The sequence below is a fragment of the Elephantulus edwardii genome, unplaced genomic scaffold (genome assembly GCF_000299155.1).
Source record: "Elephantulus edwardii isolate Elephantulus edwardi_28Jun2011 unplaced genomic scaffold, EleEdw1.0 scaffold00237, whole genome shotgun sequence".
Classification (NCBI taxonomy): domain Eukaryota; kingdom Metazoa; phylum Chordata; class Mammalia; order Macroscelidea; family Macroscelididae; genus Elephantulus; species Elephantulus edwardii.
The window spans coordinates 3,264,539-3,289,995 of record NW_006399987.1 but is presented as its reverse complement, the minus strand read 5'-3'; the positions used below and the strand labels follow the sequence as shown (position 1 = coordinate 3,289,995).

At 53.1% G+C, this 25,457-nt stretch overlaps 1 protein-coding gene across 2 annotated transcripts; it reads left to right on the top strand.

Annotated features, from left to right (window-relative positions):
- The first annotated feature begins 3,005 nt into the window (after positions 1 to 3,005).
- On the top strand, positions 3,006 to 21,531 carry KANK2 (KN motif and ankyrin repeat domains 2). Of its 2 annotated transcripts, none has more exons than XM_006898787.1 (11): positions 3,006 to 3,123; positions 3,594 to 4,784; positions 14,239 to 14,403; positions 14,495 to 14,600; positions 15,655 to 15,894; positions 16,928 to 17,015; positions 17,349 to 17,568; positions 18,268 to 18,410; positions 20,263 to 20,463; positions 20,558 to 20,647; positions 21,478 to 21,531. In XM_006898787.1, the coding sequence occupies exons 1-11, from the start codon at positions 3,087 to 3,089 to the stop codon at positions 21,529 to 21,531; spliced, it is 2,535 nt and encodes an 844-aa protein (XP_006898849.1). In that variant the 5' UTR covers positions 3,006 to 3,086. The 2 variants fall into 2 exon arrangements, with proteins under 2 accessions (XP_006898849.1, XP_006898848.1); XM_006898786.1 differs by having other exon boundaries at positions 14,480 to 14,600.
- The last annotated feature ends 3,926 nt before the right edge of the window (positions 21,532 to 25,457 follow it).

Genomic DNA, 25,457 nt, shown 5'->3' with positions numbered 1-25,457 from the left:
GGGGACGGCGGCGGCCGGAGCGCGCGCGGCGGGTAAGACCCGAGCCGGCTGGGTCGGGGTTCGAGGCTGGGTCGGGGTTCGAGGGTGGTTCCCCCACCCCAAGCCCGGGGCACGGCTCGGCAGGCTCGCTGATCCGCTACGTCCAACTCCACTATCTCTGCAAAACTTTCCCGACCGAGCCGGACCCACCGTCCCGGCGCCGCATCTCGGCCTCCTCCCTCCTTTGACCCCCGGCCCAGCCTCGCTCTCCCCACCCCACGACCTCCATAGGCACCCCTTCCCCTGCCCCTCTCCCCGCTGCTGCCTCCCTGACCCCCTCGCCCCCCTCGCTGCCCCTCGTTCTGCCTGTCTCCCGCTCTGCGGCCGCTCGCCGTCCTCCCCGGCCGGCGGAGCCCCGCTCCAGGCGGCGGGAAGGCGGCTGCCCGGCTGGGCCTGGGCCTGGCGCTTGGGCCGGCGTGGGGAGCGGCAGCTGTTTGCCATTAGCCCGGGACCCCGCAGGCCCCGCCCCTCCCTGCACGGGGCGGGGTCCTCTTCGTCCCAGTCTCAGGGTCGGGGGAGGGGCAGGAAGGCCCCTAGAGATGTCTAGGCCAGCAGGGGGTCGGGAACAGTACCTTAAAGACCCTGAAGGTGATTTCAGACCCTGCACCCCTTCCCTGAGGTCCCCTCTGCCGTCCTCAAGTCCCAGCTTCTCCATCTCCCCTATTAAAGGCTTTGGAGATGTACTTAAGTCACAGAGTCCCCCATACCCGCACACACCCCAAATTTAGTTTCTGTTCCTCTGAACCCTGAGTCACCAGGACCGCACGGTTGACTGGAGACCCTCCGACCGCAGTGTCCATGGCTAGAACTGGGCAAAGGGAGTAGCAGTTTAGAGAGTGGCTTGACTGGCAGTTCCAGGCGATGCACAGTCAAGTTCAAGTCAAGCCGCATCCCCCCCCTGAGTGATCATGGGCAAATTTGCCAGCCTTCCTGACTCCGAGCTTGAGCTTCGCGGTCCTTTAATGGTGACCACTTCTGAGTGGTGCTTGTTGGAGTTAGTGGAGTTGTGACTCATAGTGTCCCGTGTCTGTAGTTATCAGTCTCTCATCTCACCGTTGACATAGATTCGGAAGCGACTCATAGCTGACCTTCCAGCAGGCTTCCGAGGCTGCAAGTTGCATGGGAGGACACTGCCTCCTTTTTCTCGTTTGAACCCGCTGGTGGATTTGAACTGCCTTCAGGCTCGCAGGCTCCGTTCGTGTTCTCATGCAGTGACTTGTTAGGACCACACCCATCTTCCTAGGGTGGATTCGAACCAGCTTTCAGCCTTCCAGGCAATAAAGGTCCACTTACCTCTTTGTGTCACCATGGGACTCCATCTTCTCAGGACTGATGATGATTAAATTAATTCCCTGGTTATTACAGGTACTAACATTTATTGTACCTTCCATGGCACAGCCCCCTGGCTATCATACAAAGGTTAGGGAGCTCGTGTGGCATAGCAGTGAGGAGTTGCCAACCCAAAGGACTGAAGTTATAATCCTTCACTTGCCCTGCAGGAAAGATAGACAATCTCCCCTCATGCCTCTGATTTACTGCCTCTGAAATCCTGCTGGAGGGTCAGCTATGAGTCGGTCCCTCCTTCAAGGTACATTAACAATATCCTTTATCCCTCTCCTACACACCTTCCGCACCCCAAGGCTGTGCTGGCCTACCTCTAGTAGGTACCCAAGAGAAACTGTTCTCCTCACTTTTACTTGCTCCTCCAGAAAGGAATGTCATACCGAAAGTGAGCCTCTGGGCAAATGGGAAACCAGATTTCCTACCTTCGGCCACCCTGTGTTCCAGGTGGTAAAAGACTGTGTGAGAAGTGAAGACAGAAACGTGGAGAGACAGGGAGAGAGACGTGGAGCGAGAGGCAGAGACAAGCAGGGCAGCAGAGAGACAGAGACACGGAAGGACGTGGAGAGCTAAGCCAGGGATGCAGAAATAGTGAGGACGAACCAAACGGCCACCCCAGGAGTCCCAGCCCCGCCTTCATGCTGGACAGGTGCCCCACCTGGCCCATCCTCTCAGGTACCCGCTGCTCTGGTTCCCACAGGCTTGAAAGGACCCCCTCTGGAGTCAGAGCAGGCCAGGAACTCTGCAGCAGGGCAACTAGAGGTCAGATAGCAGAAAGGACTGGCCGTACTCGGGCTGAGGGTGTTGGGGATGCAGTGCTCTGGCTGGCCTCCAGAACCTTGGGTGGGTGAGTGAGAGGCCCTGATTGTGTCTCCCTTTGCTGCCTCCAGGCACCCCCTCTCACTTCCTCCCCATTCCCATGACTTCCAGGGCTGCCCGGCCAGCCGGCCTCTCTTCCCGCTGTGCCCCGAGTTTGGGTGCATCCTGGGGGGGCAGGAAGTTCTCGTGTAGCCCGGCAGCGAAACTGTTTATTTTTAGAGAAAATTGTTTCCATAAAGGGGAAAGGCTTCGCTCCTTGCTGCTTCCCTTACTTTCCCTTCCTGCACCCCCAGGCCTGGCCTGCCTCTGCTTTGGAGTCTTTTGGGGTCCCCTAACAGTGTTCGGATTCTTGTGGGAGGGCTGTTCTCCGGTAGCACCCAACTCTCACGGAACCTAGCCTACATCTGCCCAGGGACCAGGCTGGGGATGGGCTGGGGTTCTGGGCGAGGGGGAACAGGAAGGGTGGGGCTTGGAGAGCCAGGGGCCCCTCAGCCTAGGAGTCTGATAGAGGAGGGGCTGTGGGACAGCTGGAGCCTGTCCAGAGGCTGGACAGATGTGTGGGCAGGCTGGCCCGTAAAGTTTGATTTCTTTGTTCCAAACCGCAGGCCCCCCACCCCTTAACTGAGGCCAGGCATGGATGCTGTGTGTGCCTGTGACAGGGTCCCAGACCTGGATGGGAGGCTATCCTCCTGGGAGGGAGGGTGCAGGGGAGCCGGGTGGAGGGCAGCACTGTAGGTTGGGGGCCACCTCCCCTCTTTTTACCTCCCCTCCACCTTTCTCCTGATGCCTGGTTCTGTCATCTCCCTAGGTGAGCCTCAGCTTATGCTGCAGGTGGTGTGAACCCACAGCCCCTTAAGTGACCCCAAGGAGCATCGGCGCACAGGAGGATGGCCCAGGTCCTGCACGTGCCGGCCCCCTTCCCAGGTCAGGGCTCTGGAGGGCATATGGCTCTGCCCTTGTGGGGGTAGGAGGGGGGACAGGCTTTGTTTTAGGGGTTTGAGGGGAAGCCAAGCCCTCCTGGACTCTGAGGGAGAGAGAGAGAGAGACAGAGACAGAGAGACAAGCCATGTCTGACCTGGGGGTCTAAGGGGAACACAGTCCCTTGTGTTAGATGTGTGAGGAGGCTTACAGGTCCTGTTCTGGGGACCTGAGGAGGAGACAGGCCCCGCCTTGGGATCTAACAAGGAGATAAGACTGTTTATGGGATCTGAGGACAGACACAGGGCAGCCCTGGGAGAATGAAAGGGAAGGCACAGTGTTGGAGGGGGAAGGTCTTGTGGGGAGATGAAAGCTTCCTCCCAGGAAGCGGAGACCAGACAGGTTGTTCTCAGAGGTTGTGAGCCCAGTGAGGGGGAAGCTGCGTGCAGAGCCACCGACGCTTCTTTCTGCCCCAGGGACCCCTGGTCCAGCTTCCCCTCCCGCCTTCCCTGCCAAGGACCCCGACCCGCCCTACTCGGTGGAGACGCCCTATGGCTACCGCCTGGACCTGGACTTCCTCAAGTACGTGGACGACATCGAGAAGGGCCACACTCTGCGGCGGGTGGCCGTGCAGCGCCGCCCCCGCCTCGGCTCTCTGCCCCGCGGCCCCGGGTCCTGGTGGACGTCCACTGAGTCACTGTGCTCCAATGCCAGTGGGGACAGCCGCCACTCGGCCTACTCCTACTGCGGCCGCGGCTTCTACCCGCAGTACGGCGCCCTGGACAGCCGCTCGGGCATCAACCCACGGGTGGAACGCACGCTGCTGGACGCGCGCCGCCGCCTCGAGGACCAGGCTGCCGGGCCTCCGGGCCTGGGCTCGCTGACCCCCAGCGCGGCCGGCTCCACCAGCTCGCTGGTGGGCGTGGGGCTGCCGCCCCCGACGCCGCGGGGCTCGGGACTGTCCACGCCCGTGGCGCCCAGCGCCGGGCACCTGGCGCACGTACGCGAGCAGATGGCGGGCGCCTTGCGGAAGCTGCGGCAGCTGGAGGAGCAGGTGAAGCTGATCCCCGTGCTCCAGGTGAAGCTGTCGGTGCTCCAGGAGGAGAAGAGGCAGCTCACAGTGCAGCTCAAGAGCCAGAAGTTCCTGGGCCACCCCACCGGGCCCCGGGGCCGCAGCGAGCTCTGCCTGGACCTCCCCGAACCCCTCGAGGACCCAGCGGCACTCGAGACCCGGAGTGTGGGCACCTGGGTCCGCGAGCGGGACTTGGGCATGCCCGACGGGGAGGCGGCCCTGGCTGCCAAGGTCGCAGTGCTGGAGACGCAGCTCAAGAAAGCCCTGCAGGAGCTGCAGGCAGCTCAGGCCCGGCAGGCGCCCGACAGCCCCGTGCGTGCAGACACCGTGCGGGTGGTGGAGGGCCCGCGGGAGGTGGAGGTGGCGGCCAGCACAGCCACGGGGGCCCCTGCACAGCGGGCCCACAGTCTGGAGCCCTACGGGGCAGGACTGCGGGCCCTGGCGACTTCCAATGGGGCCGAGAACCCTGCGGTGTTCCGCAGCCACGAGGTGATGGAGGCGATGTTCCCCACACCAGCGCCTGCACCGTGCCCAGGCAATGTGCACATGGTGAAAAAAATCAGCATCACCGAGCGCAGCAGCGAGGGGCCTGCAGGTGAGTGACAGCAGGTAGGGGTGGGGGCTCGCCAACCCTGGGGAAGGCTGTCTCCCCAGCAGGCTGGGTTCAGTCCAGCTGGCCTCCCAGCAGACTCGCCACTGGCAGTGTCTCTTTATCCCCAAAAAGGAGGCAGTGGTGCCACCACCAACTTCCAGCCATTAGGGGCCAAGCAGAGAAAATGGGTTTAGGTCAGGTTCTTGTCTTCATGGCTACCTTTCTTTTCTTTTCTTTTTCACTGGAAGAAGTGGGGTGTTTTGTGGTGTGGGGTTTTCTTTTAAACATTTTTTTTATTAATGATTTTTTTTAATTTAATGAAAGTTTACAGAGACTTAGGGTTTCCAGTCATTCATTGTTGCACTTTTCTCCCTTCCCACCCCCTCCCCCCAATTCACTCCTCCTCTTGAAAAGAAAGGAAAACTCTTTCATTGTTTTGCAATTCCTCCCTACCCTTTTCTTTTTCTTATAAGGTTCCTGAGACTTGGCTTTCTGATTTTTCTCTATTCCCCGCCCCCAAGCAGTAGGAACCAATCCCAGCCTGGTTTAAGCAATTAGAAGGAAATGCTCATTTAACTTAGGGGGTGACTTCAGGCATAGCTGGATCAAGATGCTCAGATGTTATCATGAATCGCATCTGTCCTTTTCTTCTTCTTCTTCCCACCCTAAGGACTTGTCAGTCTGGCTTCCTTCTCAGGCTGGTATCCAGCCCAATGGAAAGGTAATTCTTAGGTCCAGTCAGTGCCAATTAAAAAAAAAAAAAGAAAGAAAAAATCCCAGGGATGTTTCTCCTTGGTTGGCTTGGATCATGTGCTCATTGCTGAGCCAATCACCATGTTCCTCATGGTCCAGCTCCAGAGCCTCAAGAGGGAGCCAGCCCTCAGGCCTGTGGAGGAGGAAAGGGGGTTTCCTGGAGGAAATGCTGAGTCCTCGAGCTGGGTGTACAGTATGTCAGCTGCTGGAATGACTCCTAATCATGACAGCTGTTCTTTGCCCAGCGCTGGCCATGTATTAGGGGTTGCACTTGGTGCCCTGTCCACAGAGGAGCTAAGAAGAGCCATGAAGTCAGATGACCTGGCTCAGTCCCACCTCCAGCTGTGTGACCCTGGGCTGGCATCTCCACCTCTCTGGGTTCTTGGCTTCCCCATCTATGATGTGACATGTAGTGACTTCATCTCTAGGATTCTGTGAATTAACCCACACAGGAAATGCCGTGGCAGTGTTTACTACTGCTTCTAGTGATCAGGCCAGCCCTGTTTAAAACTGGGGAAACTGAGGCCCTAGGGAAGGGACTCGCTTGTCCCATGTCACATAGCCAGGAAGGGGTCAAGCCGGATCCAAACCTGCAGCAGGGCTCGAGGACGGGACGTTGTATCTCTGGTGGCCAAGGCCCCACAGAGGGCGTGGGTTACAGGGTGGGGACCAGCTGTGTTTTTCAGCCTCCTGTGTTGTTCCTGGCGGGCTCCAGGCGCCACCCTCTGTTTTGCGTCCGCCCCAAACACCCAGCCCTGCAGCTCTGGCCACCATCCAGGGACCCTGCCCAGCCCAGCCACAGCAGCCCTTGAGAGGCAGCTTCCATTCCAGGCTGCTTCCCAGGGCGCTTCTGGGGCCTCTGCCTGGAGAACACGTGGAGACAGCAGTGTCCACCCTGTGCAGGGCACACCTCCAAAAGTTCTTCTTTGTGTCCCACTTCATTCCCTCTTGCTACAGCCAGCCCCAGTCTGTGCCTTGCTGGGGTGGAACTCGATCATGTCAATTCCACATCTTCTCATCCCACAAACATTGAGTGGCAATGACGTGCTAGACTCTTACCAGGCTCTGGGGACTTGGTGTTGAACAAGACAGACAAATGCCTGTTCAGTAGAAAGATTCTATAGACAAGTAAAGAGATAGCGTTTTAGAGAATAAGTGTTTGGAGCAAATGCAGTAGGGGCTGTGGGGTAGGTGACAATTGGATGGAGTGGTGGCTGGCCTTCAAATTCTGGTCTCTCTGCTCCCTGGCTCTGTGCCTTGACGGCTCTGTGCCTCAGTTTCTTCATCAGCAAAACTGGTCTTGCTAGCCTGATTTAGATGCATTAATTAGCATTAAGTGTTCAGCAAACTAACAGCAGTTGGAGTTGCTCTCTGGTTAGCTTTCTGCTTCTAATCGCCTCTCCAAGGGTTACTTTTGAATCAAGAGATGAAGGAAGAGAAGTTGGGCACCAGCCAGCAAAGAAGGAAGGAAGGAGTATTCGCGGTGTGGGCACAACAGGTCCAAAGGCTTGAGCTGGTGGGGAACTTGTGCATTCAGGGATTTGAACCAGTTGGAGTATGGGAGGCAGTGGGAGCGAGATGGGGAAAGAATGATCCTGAGTATCAGGCTGGGATTCATTGAGTGCTCAGTGTAGGTCGGTGGGTCAGTCAAGGGGGACTGCCTGGAGGAAGAGGCAATGGAGGGCACAGTCTCATTGCCGTGTAGTGAAAACCAGTTGACTGCTGAGGACCCGTTTGTGTCAGAGGAGAATAATGTGTGACGAGTAGGGTGTTCAGTTAGCAGCCTAGAACTCTCTTGCTTTATTTTGCACTTTTTCTAACTTTCATCTTTTGCCCTCCACGTCGAGGGTGAGTAAGTAATTCAGCTGTGTGGGCAGCAGGGTCTCTGCAGCAAACCCAGCTCTGAGTGTGTCTCACGAGGCCCAGGCCGTGGTTCTCAGCAGAGCAGGGAATTTGATCACTGCACGGAGCGGTGGGGGAGGAGGTGGGGTGGGGGAAGGAGGCCGGCTTCCCCCTCAGGCTGGAGGTGGGTGGGACCTGCAGAGGCCTGGAGCCCCCACAGAGCCGGGGGACCTGCCTCTGGTGCCACGGTGAGGGGCAGCAGGAGAAGGGACAGCTGAATACAGGCACCCCTGGCGTCTCTCCAAGGCTTTGAAATTTCCGCTGCTCTTGTTCAAAACATTCCTGTGAAAGCAGTTCACACTCATTGTGGAAAGTTTGGGAAGTACAGGAAAGTCTAGGGGGAAAAAACCCAAACCCATAAGCTCACTACCCCCAGATGTAGCTGCTGTCAACACGTCTCCTCCTTTCCTTCGGAATATGTAACAGGTCAAATAATGGGTATTCCTCAAATCTGACATCCCCAAGCTGGCAGGAGCTGCTCTCCTGCTTTATTCTGTCTTTAAAAGGATTTAAGTGAACCACTGTGGTCGGCCGAGTTGCTTCTGGCCCATAGCGGCCCTGTCGGACAGAGGAGAACTGCCCCGCAAGGTCTCCAGACCTTTATGGAAGACCTTCCAGAGCTTTATGGAAGCAGACTGCCAAATCTTTTCTCCTAGCTGGTGGGTTTGAACCACCCACCTTCCAGTTAGCAGCCAGTTGAACCACTTTAAAAAAATAATAAAAACCCACCCAGTCCACTACTATCAAGTCAGGTCTAATGCATGGCAACCCCACCACCGGTGCATTTCTTAGGCTGTAAATCTTAATAGGAGACTGCTTTGTTTTTCCCTACAGTGGCTGGTGGATTTGAACTGCCAACATTTTAGCTAGCAGCCCAATACTTAACTTACTGCACCATGAGGGCTCCCAGCTGTACCAACAAAACCCCAGTATTCTCCAGGCAACTCTGACTTGTGATAACCCTCCGTCTTGTTTCCAAGGTCTAAAGATTACCCGTCTTCCTCCTTTGAAGCAACTGGTAGATTCAAACTGCTCGCCTTTCGGTTATCAGCCAGAATCTTTCGTGCCCTTACTGTTGTCATGTACCTGCAAGTCAGAACCGACTCATAGCTGACCCTGCAGCAAATTTTCAGAGGCTGTAACGCCCAGGAGATTTCCCCATCTGTCTCCCTCAGGGCAGCATGTGGATTCGAACCCAATACCTTTACGTTGGCAGCACAGTTCTTTTCCAAGAAGAAACCTGAGTTCGCTGCTGTAGGGCATCTTAAAAAACACTTAATCAGTTCTTACTAGTGCCAGGTGTTGTTTAATGCTTTTCCCACCTTTTTAATCCATGTAAACCTCCAGGAACCTACAACTGGAGTGGGTGTTTTCATTCCCATTTTACAGCTGAGGAAACTGAGGCACAGAGAGGGGCCTTTGCTTAAGGCCCTCCAGGCCAGAATTTGAACTCCGTCATTGAGTCTCATGTAACACTAGCCCAGGAGCATTTTTGAACTGTAATAAAAAATACTTTGAAAGCTCAGGTTCATTTTCAGCAGCTGCATGATTTTCGGAGGGGTGAGCAGACAGCGTTTACCTGACTGGTCTGCATCCCGTGCACCCCAATTTCCTCCCCTGTAAATGGTTTTTTCTCCTCAGTGACCTTCCCCAAGAACCACGCAGGTCTTTTAGTCTGCTTTCTCAGGCCAGAATTCTGCAAGGGCCTTTTTGTGGTCCTTGAAGAATATTCCCAAATTATTTTGTACCCCTGTGGCCTTATACCCTTGCCAAATTGGGTAGTGAGTGATTTAAAAATTGTTTTCACATTTCTTTCTGACTGAAGAGCCCAGATGGCATTCATCTGATTCTTCAGCTCATGCAGCCGTACCTTTTTGTTCTGTGACAGCATCTCTCTTATTTTACTGGTTTGGGGGAGTTTTTCCCCTTTGTTTTATTTTTTACCTGCATCTTCCACTTTCTGGGTTGGGGGTGGGGAATGTTTTTGGCCGTGTGGCCGGCACGGCCTCTGCAGCAGGCCTAGCAGTGTTGATTGTACCGTGTAAAGGCAGCCATAGATGACCTGGAACCCAGTACACGTGGCTGTGTGCCAATAAAACTTTATTTGTGAACACTGAATTTCCATCTCATATTATTTTAATGTGTCACAAATAATATTCATCCTTTTGCGTTTCCCTCCAGCCGCTTAAAAATGTAAAAACCTCACCCATGACCAAACTTTGCCAACTTCTGCGCCCCGCCGTCCACACCCCACCATCGATTCCTCCCTGTTCCCGTTTAATAGCATTCCATGCAATCCACCTTCCAGAAGCTTGTTTAGACGGTTGAGTGTCCTTAAAAAATGTTCCCTGTGCATGTTTGATTTCCTTAAATGGTATTGTGCTTTTAAAAAAAAAACACACTTCTAGTTCTGTCTATTTCTTGTTTTTCCCTTCTCAGCATACTATTTTTCAACTCTTTATGCTATTGTTTATAAATCAAGTCTCTTACTATTAATGACTGAGTAGACGTCCTCATCAGGCATCAAGTCAAAACTGCCACGTAACTGACCCTTCAGCTCACTTTCAGAGGCTGTAAATCACATGGAAGGAAATTGCCCATCTTTCTTCTTTGAACTGCCTTTGGGCTAACAGCTCAACTCCCTAAAAAAAAAAAAAAAAAGAGCTCACCGCCAGAGCTTTTTTATTCATCCTTCAAAAAAACAAATAGATTCATCCTAGAGAGGGTTAAACCAGGCTGCTCCTTGGAGGCAAGGATTCTGACATACTTTGGACATGTTGTAAGGAGAGACAGGTCCTTGGAGAGGGACATCATGCTTGGGAGGGTGGAGGGACAGCACAGGAGGGTAAGGCCCTCTATGAGGTGGATTGATTCAGTGACTGGGGTAATCGGGATGGATGTGTCAGAGGCAGTGAGATTGGCACAGGATAGAGCAGGGTTTAGGGCTGTTGTACATAGGGTCGCTATGAGTCGCAAGTGACTCGGCACATAACAACAAACAACAACAATCGATTCTCTGGTGTGGGCTGCCCGTTTCCCCACATCCACACCAGCATACGGTTTTATGCTACCTTCTGGATTCTGGCCACCTGATTTAACTTCGCATTTCTCTTCTTTCTGGTGAGGTTTGATCTCTCAAGTGCTGAGTAAGATTCCTGTGTGAATCACGTACTCATTTTGCTCTGGGTGTTTGTGGAAGTTACTGGAATATTCCCAGTTGTTGTTGAGGTTTTACGGAGTTGATTACATCTCATAGTCACCCTGTGAACAGCAGATGGGACCCTTGTCCTGACCTGCACTGCGCTCACAGTGTCTGCCTCTTCTTGTGGTCACTATCTTGGCAGAGATCTTCCTCTCCTGAAGTGACCTTCCACCCTTCCCAGCATGACTATCTTTTTTCCAAGGACTTGTACCTCTTGACAACATGCCCACAGTATGCAAGACAAAAGTTTCACCAGCCTAGCCCTGGTCACACTTCCTCCAAAACAGACTGGTTTGTTCTTTTGGCATTCTGTGGGATATTCGATATTCAGGCATCACAGCTCAAAGGCATCCATTCATTTTCCGTCTTTCCATGTCTTGCAGATTAGACATTGACAAAGAGTGGCCTGCCCCCTCTTTTTCTGGACAGCCCATAAACTAGAAATGGTTTTTCACCTTTTTTTTACGATTAAAAAAATCTGAAAGGAAGAATATTGTTTGTTGTTGTTGCTATGGGCCGTCGAGTCGCTTGCAACTCATAGCGATCCTATGTACAACAGCCCTAAACTCCGATCTGTCCTGTGCTAATCGCACCATCTCCGCTACACCCATCCCAATTGCCCCAGTCACTGAATCAATCCACCTCATAGAGGGCCTTCCCTTCTTGTGCTGTCCCTCCACCCTCTCAAGCATGATGTCCCTCTCCGAGGACCGGTCCTTCCTTACAACATGTCCAAAGTATGTTAGATGGAGCCTCAGAATCCTTGCCTCCAAGGAGACACCCGGTTTGACCCTTTCCAGGAGGAATCTGTTTTCCTAGCAGTCCATGGTACACTCAATATTCTTCTCCAGCACCACAGCTCAAAGGCATCAATTCTCCTTCTATCCATCCTCCTTAGCCATTGTCCAGCTCTCTGATGCATACAAGTGATTACAAAGACCATGGCCTGTATCGGACGCATCTTAGTCTCCAGAGAGACACTGTTGCTCTTCAGTACTTTAGAGAGGTCCCTAACAGCAGACTTTACCATTGCAATACGCCTTTTAATTTCCTGGCTACTGGTGCCGAGAGTGTTGACTGTGGAGCCAAGCAAGAAAGGAAGAATACTTTTTTTAAATGTGAGCAAAATTCTGTGAAATTCAAATTGTTGGGAACACGGCCACACCTAGTCCTTTACATATTATCTGTGGTTGCTTTTGAGCTGCAGCTGCAAAGCTGAGTTCTCAAAACTGGGATCTGCCCCCGTAAAACCCGAAATGTTTACACTCGGCAGGAAAAAGTTTGTTGACTGCTGTTCTAGGAGATAATCCCTTGTCCGTTTTTGATGTGGCGAATATCTTCTGTTAGCCTGTTGCTCCCATCTAACTTCATGATGTTTTCTTTTCACAATTTAACTTTCAAAAAGGCTTTTTATTTTGGATATGGTAAAGGCCATTATACTGTGCTTACAGGAATTTTGAAAGGGCTTTTCCCCCAACTTCCTAAGGCCTCTGAAAGGATCTCTGATGGCCTAGTGGTAAGGAGTTAAGTTGCCGTCTTAAAGGCACTTGGTTCGAATCTTCCGGCAGAAAGCTAGGCAGTCTCCTCTTGTGCTTTTCATAGCCTCTGAAAAACCACTGGAGGGTCAGCCGTGAGTCAGTTCTGACTCTACAGCACATGAAAACAAGGCCCCTGATAATCTCCCGTGATTTCTCCCACTACGGTACTTTCATATTAAACAATCTTGTTTTGGTTCTAAATAAGAGATGATGTAGGCATCCCACTTAATTTTTGTCAGGTAGATCAAGCCACTTTTCCAAATGCCGTTTACCACAAAATCCACTCTTTCTCATCCATCCCTGTAGGTCCAGTGCCCTCCGTCACACCCTCAGTCCCAGGGACGTGGCCTTTGTGGGCTGTCACCTCTGTTCCTTTGGTCTGTTTGTTTCTGTGACATTACTGTTTTGATAATTGTGGCTTTGAAATATGTTCTGCTGTTACATAGATTGTAAGCGGCCACAGCTAGTGAAGCAGGACTTGCTTTGCCCTCAAGTGGCATGGGCCTGGGGCACCCTCATTTTTCTGACGTACCGCCCCATAATTCTAAACCAGAAGCCCCTACTTGAGCAGAGATTGCCCCCTCTGCCACCTGCCACACTTCGTTTGACCACAGAAAGTGTGCTTGTTGCGTGGAAGTTGATGGTCAGGGTTAAAAACCTGGGGGGTTCTCCCACCACCTCTACAAGTTTGAGCCCTGGAACCCCCCCGCCTCTTGCTCATTTGACTCCCCTCTTTATAACTGAAGTTGAATGCTGCCCTAGGACTAAGGGAAGTCGTTCTGTTCAGGAAAAAAAAATTTAACCATAAAATTTAGATGAGTTGGGCTTCAGAGCCTGTGGCCAGCAGTGGAAAGGGGAAATCTTGGAGGAGCAGAGCCACAGAAGCCACAGGTGGTCTGGGGCAGCCTGACGGGTCAAGGCAGAGAAGAGGAAGCTGGGCCTGCTCTGTGCAAGGCTCAGAGACAGTAGGCCCCCTCGGCCAGCCACATCCACTGGGTGGGGTTGTCCTTTTAATTTTATAATAGTTCTGTTATTTCTTTTCCCTGGTTATTAAATTAATAACTTTCTAAACCAAAAGAGGCCTGTTGCCATGGAATTTGTTCCGACTCCCAGCAGCCTTAAGGGACCGACTAGAATTGGCCCGGGGTGTTTCCAGGGCTGTAATCTTTACAGAAACTGACTGTTCGTTTTTGTCTCCTGTGCTTGGGGATTCAAACCAGTGACCTTTCGATTCACCACCAGCTTCTTTAACCACTGCACCAGAAGGAGAAAAAGAGGCTGCATGCAGCATGCAAAGTGATATCCACAGCACGGCCCTGCATTTGTGAGGAAAAAGATTGATAGCGGCAGTAATAAAGCCTATGAAAATTTGGTTTAAGGCTCCCTAGAATAAGCAAATCTGGGAAGGGGGAGAGTATAAAAAAATAAGAACTCCCCAGGCCTGTCGGACCGGTCCAGGAGCAGTGCCTTGCTCTTGAATTCTTGTGTTACAGAGGTATGAGGCACAGAGAGGGTAGGCGCCTTGCCTGAGGTCCCCCAGCTCCTGTGCAGGAAGCCAGCATTGCTCTGAGGGTGCCCTGTGATCAAACCTTGTTTTCAATATATGATTGGGTATTATTGTCGTGACAGGAGTCCAGAGTGAAGTCTGCACAGTGGAGTGGACTTGGGGGAAGGGATTGCATAACAGTGAATTTTACTTTTCAAGGAGAAGAGTGAATTGGGGGAGGAGTGGGCAGAGAGAAAAGTGCAACAATGAATGATTGGAAAGCCTAAGTCTCTGTAAACTTTATTTAAAAAAAATTTAAACCAAAGAAACCTTGTTTTCAGAGAACATGGGGTGCAACATTGGAGGGGTTACAGATCAGGGTTGTGGGGAGTCATAGGGGCCTCTTTGGCCCGACTTACTGTGACCCACTTGCTGGGTGACCTCAGGGAGCCCCTCAGTTTCCCCATTTGTGGTGGCCTGACCCCCTCGTGGGCGGGGAAGGTTTGCTAAGTTGGCACAGAAAGCGCCTTCCCCAGATACAGCTCTGATCATTGCTGTTCTCTCCTGCCCCTTCAGGTCGCAAACAGGGACCCAGAGAGTCGCCCTCGTCACCCCCAGCTTCCGCAGAGGTCTCCCTGGCTCAGCCCAAGAGCAGAGGTGGGGTGCCCACCTGTGATACCACCAACAGTGAATCCACCAGGCTAGCCATGCCCCGTGAGCTGGGAGAGGCCAGGGGTGCAGGTAAGTGAATGGCCACAGTGAAAGGACAGGGCATTGGGGGGCCTGGGCCCAGGGTCTTGCTAAAGACCCTCACAAGGTCCCCCTCCCCCAGGCGGGCCCCAGATGAGTGTGCGATCCGTCATGAAGTGGAAGGAGGAGCCCCAAGACCACCCAGCAGACCACCAGAAGAGCCTGCAGTTTGTGGGAGTCAATGGCGGGTGAGGTGACCCTCCCTGACATGCACCCCTTCTGCCCTCGTGTCCAGCGTACTGTTTGTTCCTGAGCACCCTGCCCCTGTCCCTTTACCCCACTTCATCACACCCCAACAGATGTCTAAGGAAGCCAGGTTACGAGGGGGACAAGCTCCTTGGGCAGAGTTACCCAGGGTCTACCTCTGGAATCAGGGTTCACCCCCAGAAAAGTGTACCTTGGCATGCCCCTGGTGGAACAGGGGTAGCAGGACGGCCAGCACTGATGAGTGGCTCCCACCTGGTGTGACAGCACTGATGGAGAACCTGGCAGGCATGGGGGGGGGCCACCGAGGAGGCACTGGAGGGGACAGGAAGTGCAGGACCACTCATTAAGGAGGGAAAGAAGGGCAGGGAGCCATTCCTGGGCAGAGCTCAGAGGCAGAAGGCAAAAGAGTGACGAGAAGAACCGAACAGAGGAGCCTCAAATGCCAGGCCTTTGTCCAAGGGCAGCAAGAAGCACCCCCAGTGCTGTCAGTTCCGTTCAGACCCATAACGGTCCGCCATCAGTTTTCTGAGGCTGTAAATTGTCACAGGAGGAGACTGCCCAGCATTTTCCCTGCAGGATGGGGAGCTGGTGTATTTGAACCACCAGCCTTTTTGGTTAGCAGTGAAACCCCGAGAGCTGCTTAGCAAGACAAGTACTTAAGAGAATCCTGTTTGAGGTAGAGAGCTCTGGTGGCCTAGTGGTAAGGAGTTGGGTTGCCATCCCAGAGGCACTGGGTTCCAGTCCACCAGCCGATCCACGGGAGACGGATGGGCAGTCTCCTCTCAAAACCTGCTGGAGGGTCAGCTATGGGTCAGTTCAGATGAGAGTCTGAATCAGTTAACAGGGATAAAGGATGAGAAGTCCTGAGCCTCAGAAGGTGGAAAGCAGCATCCCACACTGTCACCATCACTGCTTACGTAGTGGGCACTCACCAGGTGCCAGGTGCTATCAGCCTCACCCTGCAGCCCGGAGCAGATAGCGCTCACCACATCCCCTCCCATCCGCCACACCCCTGCCACCTCTGCTCCTCCCCAGGTACGAGTCCTCCTCCGAGGACTCCAGCACAGCGGAGAACTTCTCTGACAACGAGAGCATGAAAAGTGAGGCTCCAGAGCCAGAGGAGAGGGTTCCCAGCGTGGCTGAAGCCGCCCAGCTCAGGCCAGCAGGGACAGCAGCGGCTAAAACCAGCAGTCAGGAGTCCCATCTGTCTCAGGAGTCTCAGCGCGTGCCCACGGCTGAGGGGGCGTCTGCGTCAAACGTGGAAGAGGAGACCCGGTCAGTGTTTTGGTTTGGGGATGGTTCAGACCAGACTCAGTGTGAGTTACCTTGGCCTGAAATGCTACTCTTAAGGCTGCATGGGAGAACTTTCCTTCAGTCATTCACACTTTAGTCTGAATTAGCAAGCTTTTCTCCTGGACGGCTGAAGATCTACAAGGTTTTTTGGTTTGTTTGTTTGTTTTTTTAAAGAATATTTTTTAAATTTTTTATTATTTTGTGTGTGTGTACCATCAAATCAGATCTGACTGGTACAGGAGGACATTTTTCCTCCTTCTTCAGCAGAGCATCAGGTGGATTCGAACCGCGAACCTCTAGTATTGCAGTGCAGCTTCTTGCCACTAGGCCACCAGAGCTTGCTGATCTACAAGTTTTGATTAAGAAACATAATGGAGGCAGTTCAGACTCCCAGGGTTAGGATTTAGGGGTCAACTTTGTCGATTTCTGTCCCTGATGACCATTTTGTACTATTGTTATTGTTGTTGTTATGTGCCATCGTGTCGTTTGTGACTCATAGTGGCGACCCTATGTACAACAGCCCTAAACCCTGCTCTATCCTGTGCCAATCGCATTGCCTCTGACACACCCATCCCGATTACCCCAGTCACTGAATCAGTCCACCTCATAGAGGGTCTTCCCCTCCTGCGCTGTCCCTCTACTCTACCCAGCATGATGTCCCTCTCCAAGGACCTGTCTCTCCTTGTAGCGTGTCCAAAGTACTAGTAAAGTCATTTTCCATCCATCACCAGTCATTGGCTAACCTTTGGCCTGTGCTTAGACTCTCTTAGGGTCTGGGGGGGAATTTTTTCCACCTCTGCCCCGGGAATAAATGATGAGTGTCCCGGTGAGTAGAGTGTTGGCTGAGGGCCTTACCTGAGATCCCCCCTTTCAGGGGGCCCCAGGCAGACAGTTTGGTGCAAAGAGAGAGAAGTTATGGCACATACCAACCCCACAGGTGCTTGAGAGGATTGAGGGGTTCAAGAGGCGAAGGTGGGGGCTCTTGAGTAGAACTTCCTTCTGCTCTGCCCAACAGGATGGAGCTAAGCCCGGAGCTCATCTCCGCCTGCCTGGCCCTGGAGAAACACCTAGAGAACCCCAAAGCCCTCACTGAGAGGGAGCTGGTATGGCCTGGCCCTGACTGGGTATCTCGTGGGGGTCCTGGAGTCAAAGTGGGGAGCTTGGAGTGGGTGACATTGAGTCCCAGCCCATAGGGAAGGTGGGGAGGACAGCACCTGGGGCTCTGGGGTTCTCATTTCTTTGGGCTGTATGTGCTTGTGGGGACATCTGTGCTTCCTTTTAAAGGCCTCCTGACTTGGCTCTGGGGCTCAGGTGTCTGGCTTCCTTTCATGGGTCTTATCTGGGGGGGGTGTCTGCATTCCAGGGGGCGGGTATGAGGTAGGTGGGCTGTCCACGGGGCCGACCACCCCTCACTCCCCTGACCCTGGCTTGTCCAGAAAGTGGCCTACACCACAGTGCTGCAGGAGTGGCTGCGCCTGGCCTGCCGCAGCGACGCCCAGCCCGAGCTTGTGCGACGGCACCTGGTCACCTTCCGGGCCATGTCAGCGCGGCTGCTGGACTACGTGGTCAACATTGCCGACAGCAACGGCAACACCGCGCTGCACTACTCCGTGTCGCACGCCAACTTCCCTGTGGTGCGACAGCTGCTGGACAGTGGTGAGGGGTGGTGACGGGGCGGCTGGGGAGGGCCTGGCCACCACCCGTAGTCTCAGATGAAAGACCCCACCTTTATCCCTTCTGAGGAGGGAGATGCCCCTCTGCTCCCACTCTGAGCGGAGAGAAGCCACCACCCTCCACCAGGTTTGAGGGGGGAGACACCACCTTTCCCCAACCTGAGGGGGAAGAAGCCAGCCTGCAGGCTGCGATCCCTACCTTTAACCCCAGTCTGGTGAAAAAGGCACATGGCAAAGTCTTAGTGGAAAAGATGTGGTTCTTTCAAAGCGCCCATTGTGATGGAAGTGACACCTTTGGACCCTAGTCTGAGAGGACGTGGCCTTTAGTCTGGGGCTTGGAGAGGAGATGTCCTCCGTTAGGCAGGAGAAACTTGCCCTTCGTGTCTCTGAGGGAAGAGAACTGGGCTGGGCTGGGGGTTGAATGACTCCTCCAGGTTATTAGGGGAGACACAGCTTTTCCTCTCAGCCCTAAGGGACCCCAGTGTGATGGAGGAGGCATGCCCTGTAGAAACCCCAAGTCCATGGAGATGGAGATCCCTGGAGCAGAGTAGGGTCCTCCGTCAGTAAAAGGCGTGTAATAAGGGGAGGTGACATGGTCCTGACCCCGTCAGATGGTGGAGACGTGGCCTGGCCAGCATGGGTGGGATCCAGGCCTCATGCCCACCTCCCTCTGCCCACTCAGGTGTCTGCCAGGTGGACAAGCAGAATCGGGCCGGCTACAGTCCCATCATGCTCACCGCCCTGGCCACTCTGAAGAGCCAAGATGACATAGAGACCGTCCTGCAGCTCTTCCGGCTCGGTGACGTCAATGCCAAGGCCAGCCAGGTAGGGGCCGGGCCTTGGTCAGGTCGTTGGAGGGCTCCCCACCCAGACGTGCACTCAGCCCATCTCTGAGGGAACATCCCCGTTCCACAGATGAGAAACTGAGGCTCAGAGTCACTTCCTCAAGGTCAAACTAGAGGAGTCAGGATTTGAACTCAGATAGTTTAGCTCCAGAGGCTCCCTACTTACCCTTTTCTTTAAGAAAAAAAACCATTTTAGTTTACATAAAAGAATTCATATCCATCATGTTTTCTACATGTGCTTTGTTTTATACAATCATTCATATATTTGATGTAATTAGTTACCATTGTTCTATGCCTTTTCTCACCCTGTCTTTTCAAGCTTCCATCCACCCTTTCCAGTCACTGCACTTCATCTTCACCGTGAACTTCTGACATCCTGGTCACTTTGACACTTCCCCTTTTTCTGCCCCTTGCTTTTCTTTTAATAATTGTGGTAAAATATAACAAAACATGCCCCACGTCAGTGACTTTACAGTTCAGTGACTTTGATCTTGCTCACCATCCTCTTCCACAGCTGTCAACACTGTCCTTTTCCAGATCATTCCACCACCGTGAGCAGACACTGGGTGCCCCTCAGTCATGACCCCTCCCACCCTGGGAAGCAGGCATGAGCGTTTGCCTCTTTTGAATCCTTAGGGCTGCTGCTGCCGCCTCAGAGACTTCTTGGAACATGGGAAGGGGGCAGGCACAGGGGTCCCAGCTTTCCTTTCTTTTTTTTTTTGTTTTAAATTTTATTTTATTAATTTTAGTGAACATTTACAGAGATTTTGGGTTTCCATTCATTCATTGTTGCATTTTTCTTCCTGCCCACCCTCCCGCTCTTTCTTGATCCAACACCATCCCCTATCCACTTTGGCCACTCATTGAACAGCAGTAGGGTTGACTAAGCTGGACACTGGCGTCTCAGAAGGCCTCAGGTCACTGACCAGCCCAGAGCCTCAGGAGGGTGGTGCAGGGGCTGGGACAGATGTGGATTCTGGGGGATCCAGGAGAAGAAGGGAGCTCCGCTGGTGTGTCTATAGGTAGTTGCTCTGCCAGCCCAAAGCCTACTCCTCTCTACTGGTTCGAATCCACCCACAGCCCCGCCACAGAAATCTGAACAGTCTCCTTCTAAGTGATTCACAGCCTTGGAGACCCACGGGGGGTCTGGGGGCAGTGAGTTGAGTGAGTGACAGGAGAGGAGTGACACGGCCTAATTCCTGGTGTAAGGGCTCTGCCTGCTGCCGTGGGAGACAGCATGCCAGGGTGGAAGCCGGGGACCACAGGTGAGGTGAGGTGAGGTGTGGATGAGCGCCCAGCCCAAAGAGAAGGGCAGCCAGGAATAGATGGGATGTGGACGAGGAATTCACCACCAGCCAGAGAGAGGGTGTGATGGGAATAGCCCTGCTTTGGTTTTGAGTCATTATTTTTTTTATTCTGTTTTTACTGAGGGTTTACTTGACATATTGAAGAGTGTTCAAATCTAAACTCCCAGGTTTTATCCCTCTGAGGGTAAAAATGAGGTAAAAACTTATGACATGTGTTGATGAGTTAGGAGCCTGCCTAAGGGATGGTGGGGCTATGGGAGGAGATTCAGTCAGCAGAGCTTCCCAGAGGGGGAGACAGTTAATCTGAGACCTGAGAGGTGAGGATCTCCCAGCGGAGGCAGGAACAAGCAGGTGCAAAGGCCCTGTGGCCAGGAGAAAGGTGCTTATGTGTTTGAGGTATAGGAGGCCAGTGAGGGAAGTTGTGTGTCGGTATCAGATACTCAGGAGCTGTGGAAGGTTCTGGAACAAGGTGGCATGCCCAGGGGCCTGTGTGTGGATGGTCAGCCTGTGCTTTCCCTTGCCCAGGCTGGGCAGACAGCCCTGATGCTGGCAGTTAGCCACGGCCGACTGGACGTGGTCAAAGCCCTGCTGGCCTGCAAGGCGGACGTCAACGTGCAAGACGACGATGGCTCCACAGCCCTGATGTGCGCCTGCGAGCACGGCCACAAGGAGATCACCAGGCTGCTGCTGGCCGTGCCCAGCTGCAACATCTCCCTCACTGACCGCGTAAGTGCCCGCCTGCCTGCCCGACACCCCGGGGTTGGGGGGCCGGGTGGAAGTGGGGTGCGGGCAGCGGCGTCACAGCGGCCATGCTTTGCAGGACGGGAGCACGGCCCTCATGGTGGCCCTGGATGCAGGGCGGAGCGAGATCGCGTCCATGCTGTACTCACGCATGAATATCCAGTGCTCGGTGAGGCCCCACCATGGGGAGGGCCGGCTCTGGGCGGGACGTGGGCTCAGACCGAGGACTTCATGGTCATCAGCTTGTTGAGCTACTGTGTGTGCCCAGTGAGGCGACCAGGCCTGGGCATTGAGGTGGCCATGGTCAGCACAGCCGTATACCCCAGGGCTGGTGACGTCCAGCCCTTTGGGTGTCTGGTGCATGGGCCTTTCCCAGGGAAGGAGCCCTAAATCCCCCCTCATCCCTCTCTCTCTGCCCTGGTCCCCCATGTCTGTGTCCACAGTGGCCAGAGGTCCTGAGGCCTCAGCTCCCAACCCTCCATGGCTCCCACATTACTCAGAGTCAAGTCCCCTCCCTAGAGTTCACCAGACACTGCCCAATCCACCTGTTTCCCCTTGTTGCCTCCTCTCCAGCCTCGTTCCCACCTCAGGGCCTTTGCACTTGCTGTCCCTGATGTCAGGGATGCCCTCTCCGGTCACAACATGCCCCTAAGCCTGTGGTTAGTGGTTACCTCAGACATCACACAGCACCCCTTTCCTGTAAAAAAGATGTGTTTAAGGAACACTAGTGGCTAGGTGGAAGATGAAGGGCTCTGCTTCAGTAGAGGTTACAGCCTCAGATCTCTCCAGGGCATCTCTCCCACTCATGTAGGGTCTCTTGAGTCCAGATGGAGTGGGAGGTAGTGGAAGTGATGTGGGTATGTCTTCACTGTTTGCTTTTCCTCGGCTTCCTCTCCCCGTTCCCCTCAGAACGTCACCTCTTTAAGCCCAAGGGCTGTATCACTTTCACGGCGTTGGCACCCCACAGACATTTGAAAGGGACTCCACTTCTCGTTTCAGTTCGCCCCAATGTCGGATGAGGAGAGTCCCGCGTCTTCCTCGGCAGAAGAGTAGCCGTGAGGGGCAGCCACACGCGCTCCTGCAGGCCCCGTCCGCCCAGGGCCAGCCCTCCCTGGCCTCCCATCCCCCCTCCTCCCAGGCCACCCCACATGCAGCCTGAGACCCCCATCTCCTGGGCAAAGTGGGCTTCTCCCCTGGGACCCCCTGCCAGAAGCAGGACTCAGTTTCAAGCTTGTTTTCTGTCACCCCAGTTCAAAGCAGCCACCACACAGACCATAGCTAAGTTCTTCTGTAAATCGGCGCCAGGGGCTGATGCTGGGGTGTGAGTTTTATGAAGAACACGCCGTTGTGGAGTTGTGGAGGGAGGAGGGTAAGCGGGGAAAAGAGTGTCTCTCTTTAAATCATCATGAAGGGAAGGGAGAGGAGCCATATTGTTTTCAAATTGTAAAAGTCACTGGAATTGCACATCCTGAAGGTTATTACCCACGAGTGGTTTTGTCACCCCCCCCACCCCATCTGTAATTGTTTGGTGCATAACAGTGCTCTGTCCATCCCCCACCATTTCTTGGGGGCTGTTTTCTTCTGATCTCTTTACAAACAGATGGTGGCCTTGTCCTCTGGGGTAGAAAGCTCGGTGGTCACTGCCAGCCTTCCCCTCACTGAGGCTGGGAGCTGAGACCCCCTGAGGCCAAGAGCCCAGGCCTCTCATTACCTGTCACTTGTCAGTTCATGTGGAGAAATTTCCAGAAACTCCTTCTTCCTTGCCCTGCACAAAACAAAACACTGATATTTTTTTTTTCTAGATAGTTCCTCAGGCCTGGAGTTGCAGGGCAGGAACCAAGTTCTCAGATCAGCCACCACGCTTCTGGCCCAGAGCTGAGGGGGAGCAAGGCCGCCCCCTTTTATCCCCAAGGGCTCCAGAACCCTCCTCAAAGGAAAGAAAACAGGGCATGAGGCTGCTGGCAAAGCTCGGGCGAGTCCAAGAGTCCCATGTGTGTTCGATTAAAAGTTGGCTGCCCCCTCGGGCCTCGCAACGCAAACTTAAAGACACAGGGCTGTGCAGAAACCAAACAAGGGCAGCTGCTCGCTTCACAGACAGGCAGCTCCCAGGGCTGTCTGGACCGAAGCCCGCTGCAAACCGGCTCGTGGGGAAAGCGCTTCCTCCACGGCCTGCTTTGTCCCTACAATCTCCAGATCTCATTTTCCTTCCTGCTCCTTTCCTTTGTGAACAGGAAAAAGGACGATTCTAAAAAAAAAAAACAAAAAGGAAAAACATATGCTGTGTGCTATGGGGTCCGCTCCAACCCACGGGGAGCCCGGTTGACGTCCAGGCAGAGCTGGGTCCCACAGGGGCTGCGGGGCCTGAGGAGCTCAGGCAGGCCTGTCTTGCGTGGCAGCTCTGGTGAACTGGGTTAGAAGCCGAGTGCGCTCACAAAGGGTCCAGGGCCTCCAGTTGTGCCTCGTGGTCAGGGATTAGGAGCCCAGCCAAACCCCTGTCCTGGCCCTCACGCCGGTTCTCAGCCTAGCCCTCAGGCCCTGGGAGCCAAAGCTCCACCGGGCAAAGGAAGCTTGAGACGGGTACAGGTCCATTCAGTAAACCTGCGTGCTGGCTGCTCTCCTAGAAAAGTTGGTTCCTTGGCGGCAGGTAGCCTGGCTTGTTGAAGGGATGCACCTAAGGCAGGTTGGATGGGCGCACAAGACAGACGGCCTGTGTGTGGGTAAGGGTATGAGTGTAAGTGAATTGGACAGAGGACAAAACAAATCCAAGACTGGGGTGACACTGGTATCTGATGGAAAGCCAAGGCCTCGGGCAGCTTTCGAAAGCGGTACAAGCGTTCTTTCTCCAGCCAGCCCGATAGTGTGTTTATTTTAAGCTCCTAAAAGCAGCTTATTGGTCCAGAAGCTCTTGAACACCTCTCCCCACCCGCTCCAGATAAGTCCCTGATTATCCAGGCCACCTCCTCTCTCTCCAGGCCGAATGGGCCGGCATGGTAGGTCCCCTTTTCTTCTCACATATATTTGTGATCCGTATTTTCACTTTGCCACCACGGTACATACGTCCATAAAGACAGTATTACACTTAAAATGAAGTATTCCTGTTTTATAATCTTTCTTAGAAGGTAAATGAATGTAATAAAGCTACCAATAACGCTGATGCTTCCGTCTCATCATTGCAGCTTTGTGGATCCTGGTTAAGTGCTGGGCCATCAACCAGAAGGCAGTTCAAACCTACCAGCAGCTCCAGGGGTTTAAAATGAAGCCATCTACACCTGTTAAAAAGTACAGCCCCAGAAACCCAATGGAGGGTCACCCGGAGTGAGAAGCCACTCACTCATGCATGGTGGCTTTCAGCTTCTAGTAGATCTTTTTTTCCTCTTTTTTTTTTTTTATTCACCCATTGTTGCACAATTTTCTTCCCCCTTCCCGAGTCCACTTTGCAATGCACCTTATGTTCCAGATCAAATGATGGGTCCCATCAAGATGAGGATCTGTAGTGACACTATCAGCAGCAGATCTGAACTCTGTCCTATCCTGCGCCATCTCAATACCTCCTGACACACTCGAGCCTATTGCAGCAATCACTATGTCAATCCACCTGGTTGAAAGTTTTCTCTTTGCCAACCCTACCTTTCCAAGCATGATGTTCCTCTCTGAGGAATAGCTTCTCCTTGCAACATGCTCAAAGCATGTGAGATGAAGCTTTATCGTCTTTGCCTCCAAGGAGTACTTTAGCTGCACTTTGTCCAAAACATATATGGGGTTTTGGCAGTCCATTGGATGTTCAGTGCTCTTCTCCAACACCACAGCTCAGAGGCTTCACTTCTTCTGTCCTCCTTATTCATTATCCAGCTCTCGGATGCATAGCAAGTGATTGGAAAGACCATGGCCTGAGTCAGACGCACCTTAGTCCTCAAACTGACATCCTTGTTCCTCAGTAATTTCAAGAGGTTTCTGACTGCAGACTTTGCCAGTATAAAATGTCTCTGGCTTGAGAAATGTTCACACCTACAAAAAAAGTAGCAAGAATATGATTATAAGCTCCCTTGTGTTTTACCCTAAGCCAATATTGTAAGCACTAGCCACTTGTGGCTGTTTTCGTTTGAGTGTAAATGAATTCTGATTCATGAATTAGTGCTCCTTCGCCACGTGTGGCTGGGGTCTGTGGCAGTGACGAAAGGTGGAGCCCAACCACGGCTGCAGAAAACTCTACTGGACACCTCATTCCGAGACGAAATCCAAATAACCACACAAGACTTTGGCATAGCTAGCAGTGGGGGCCAGAGTCGAATTAATGCCATAGTCAGCCTTTTGGAATAAGTCCAGCCATTTATTTTTCTAATATGTTGGGTCTTGGTTTATTTTTTTAACCAAAGTATGCTATCCAGGTTATCTGTGCACAGATCACATGCATCCAGCGCTCTGGAGATGTTAAGCCGTGGGGGAGTGATTTTCGGCAGAGGGTCCACTAGCTTTGCCAGTTTCCCAGAAAGCAGCTGAGCCAGGGAAGAAATCAGTTGTTTCTGATAAGCTCTTACCCAAGGCCATTTTCTTATCCTCTCTGCTGTCTTGTTCACCCCTGCTGAAGACCCCACCCTTCATTTCCTATCTTCCTCCTCCCCCCCAAAAAAAACCCCAAAAACAAAAAAAATCCTCCCCAAAACCCTTTCCTGCTTTGCTTTTTTAGAAGGGACACTGGTGGGAGCAGGAGCTAGTTGCATAACCCCTCAGGGCTTATCTCTTGGCCTTCCCCCAGCTGATAACAAGAGCTATCATTAGCATTTTAGAATGGTCAAGAACTTGTCAAGGTCACAGGTAACCAGTAGCACCAGAAACTCAACCCCAAGGTCTTAGCTCCTCTCTCAGATTTTCATTTCACTCTCTCTTATATAATTTATTGCATTTAGGCACAAAGAAGGAAATCATCTGTCAAAGGCTGATCAGGTGATTGCAAACTGGTACTGCAATCTCAGCATTAAATG

Bases quoted from the DNA above. Each gene is read 5' to 3' on its own strand.
- KANK2 (XM_006898786.1), top strand. From the start codon at position 3,087: ATGGCCCAGGTCCTGCACGTGCCGGCCCCCTTCCCAG. The intron at 14,404-14,479 runs GTAAGTGAATGG...GACCCTCACAAG, and splicing joins GGGAGAGGCCAGGGGTGCAG to GTCCCCCTCCCCCAGGCGGG. The intron at 17,569-18,267 runs GTGAGGGGTGGT...CTGCCCACTCAG, and splicing joins GCGACAGCTGCTGGACAGTG to GTGTCTGCCAGGTGGACAAG.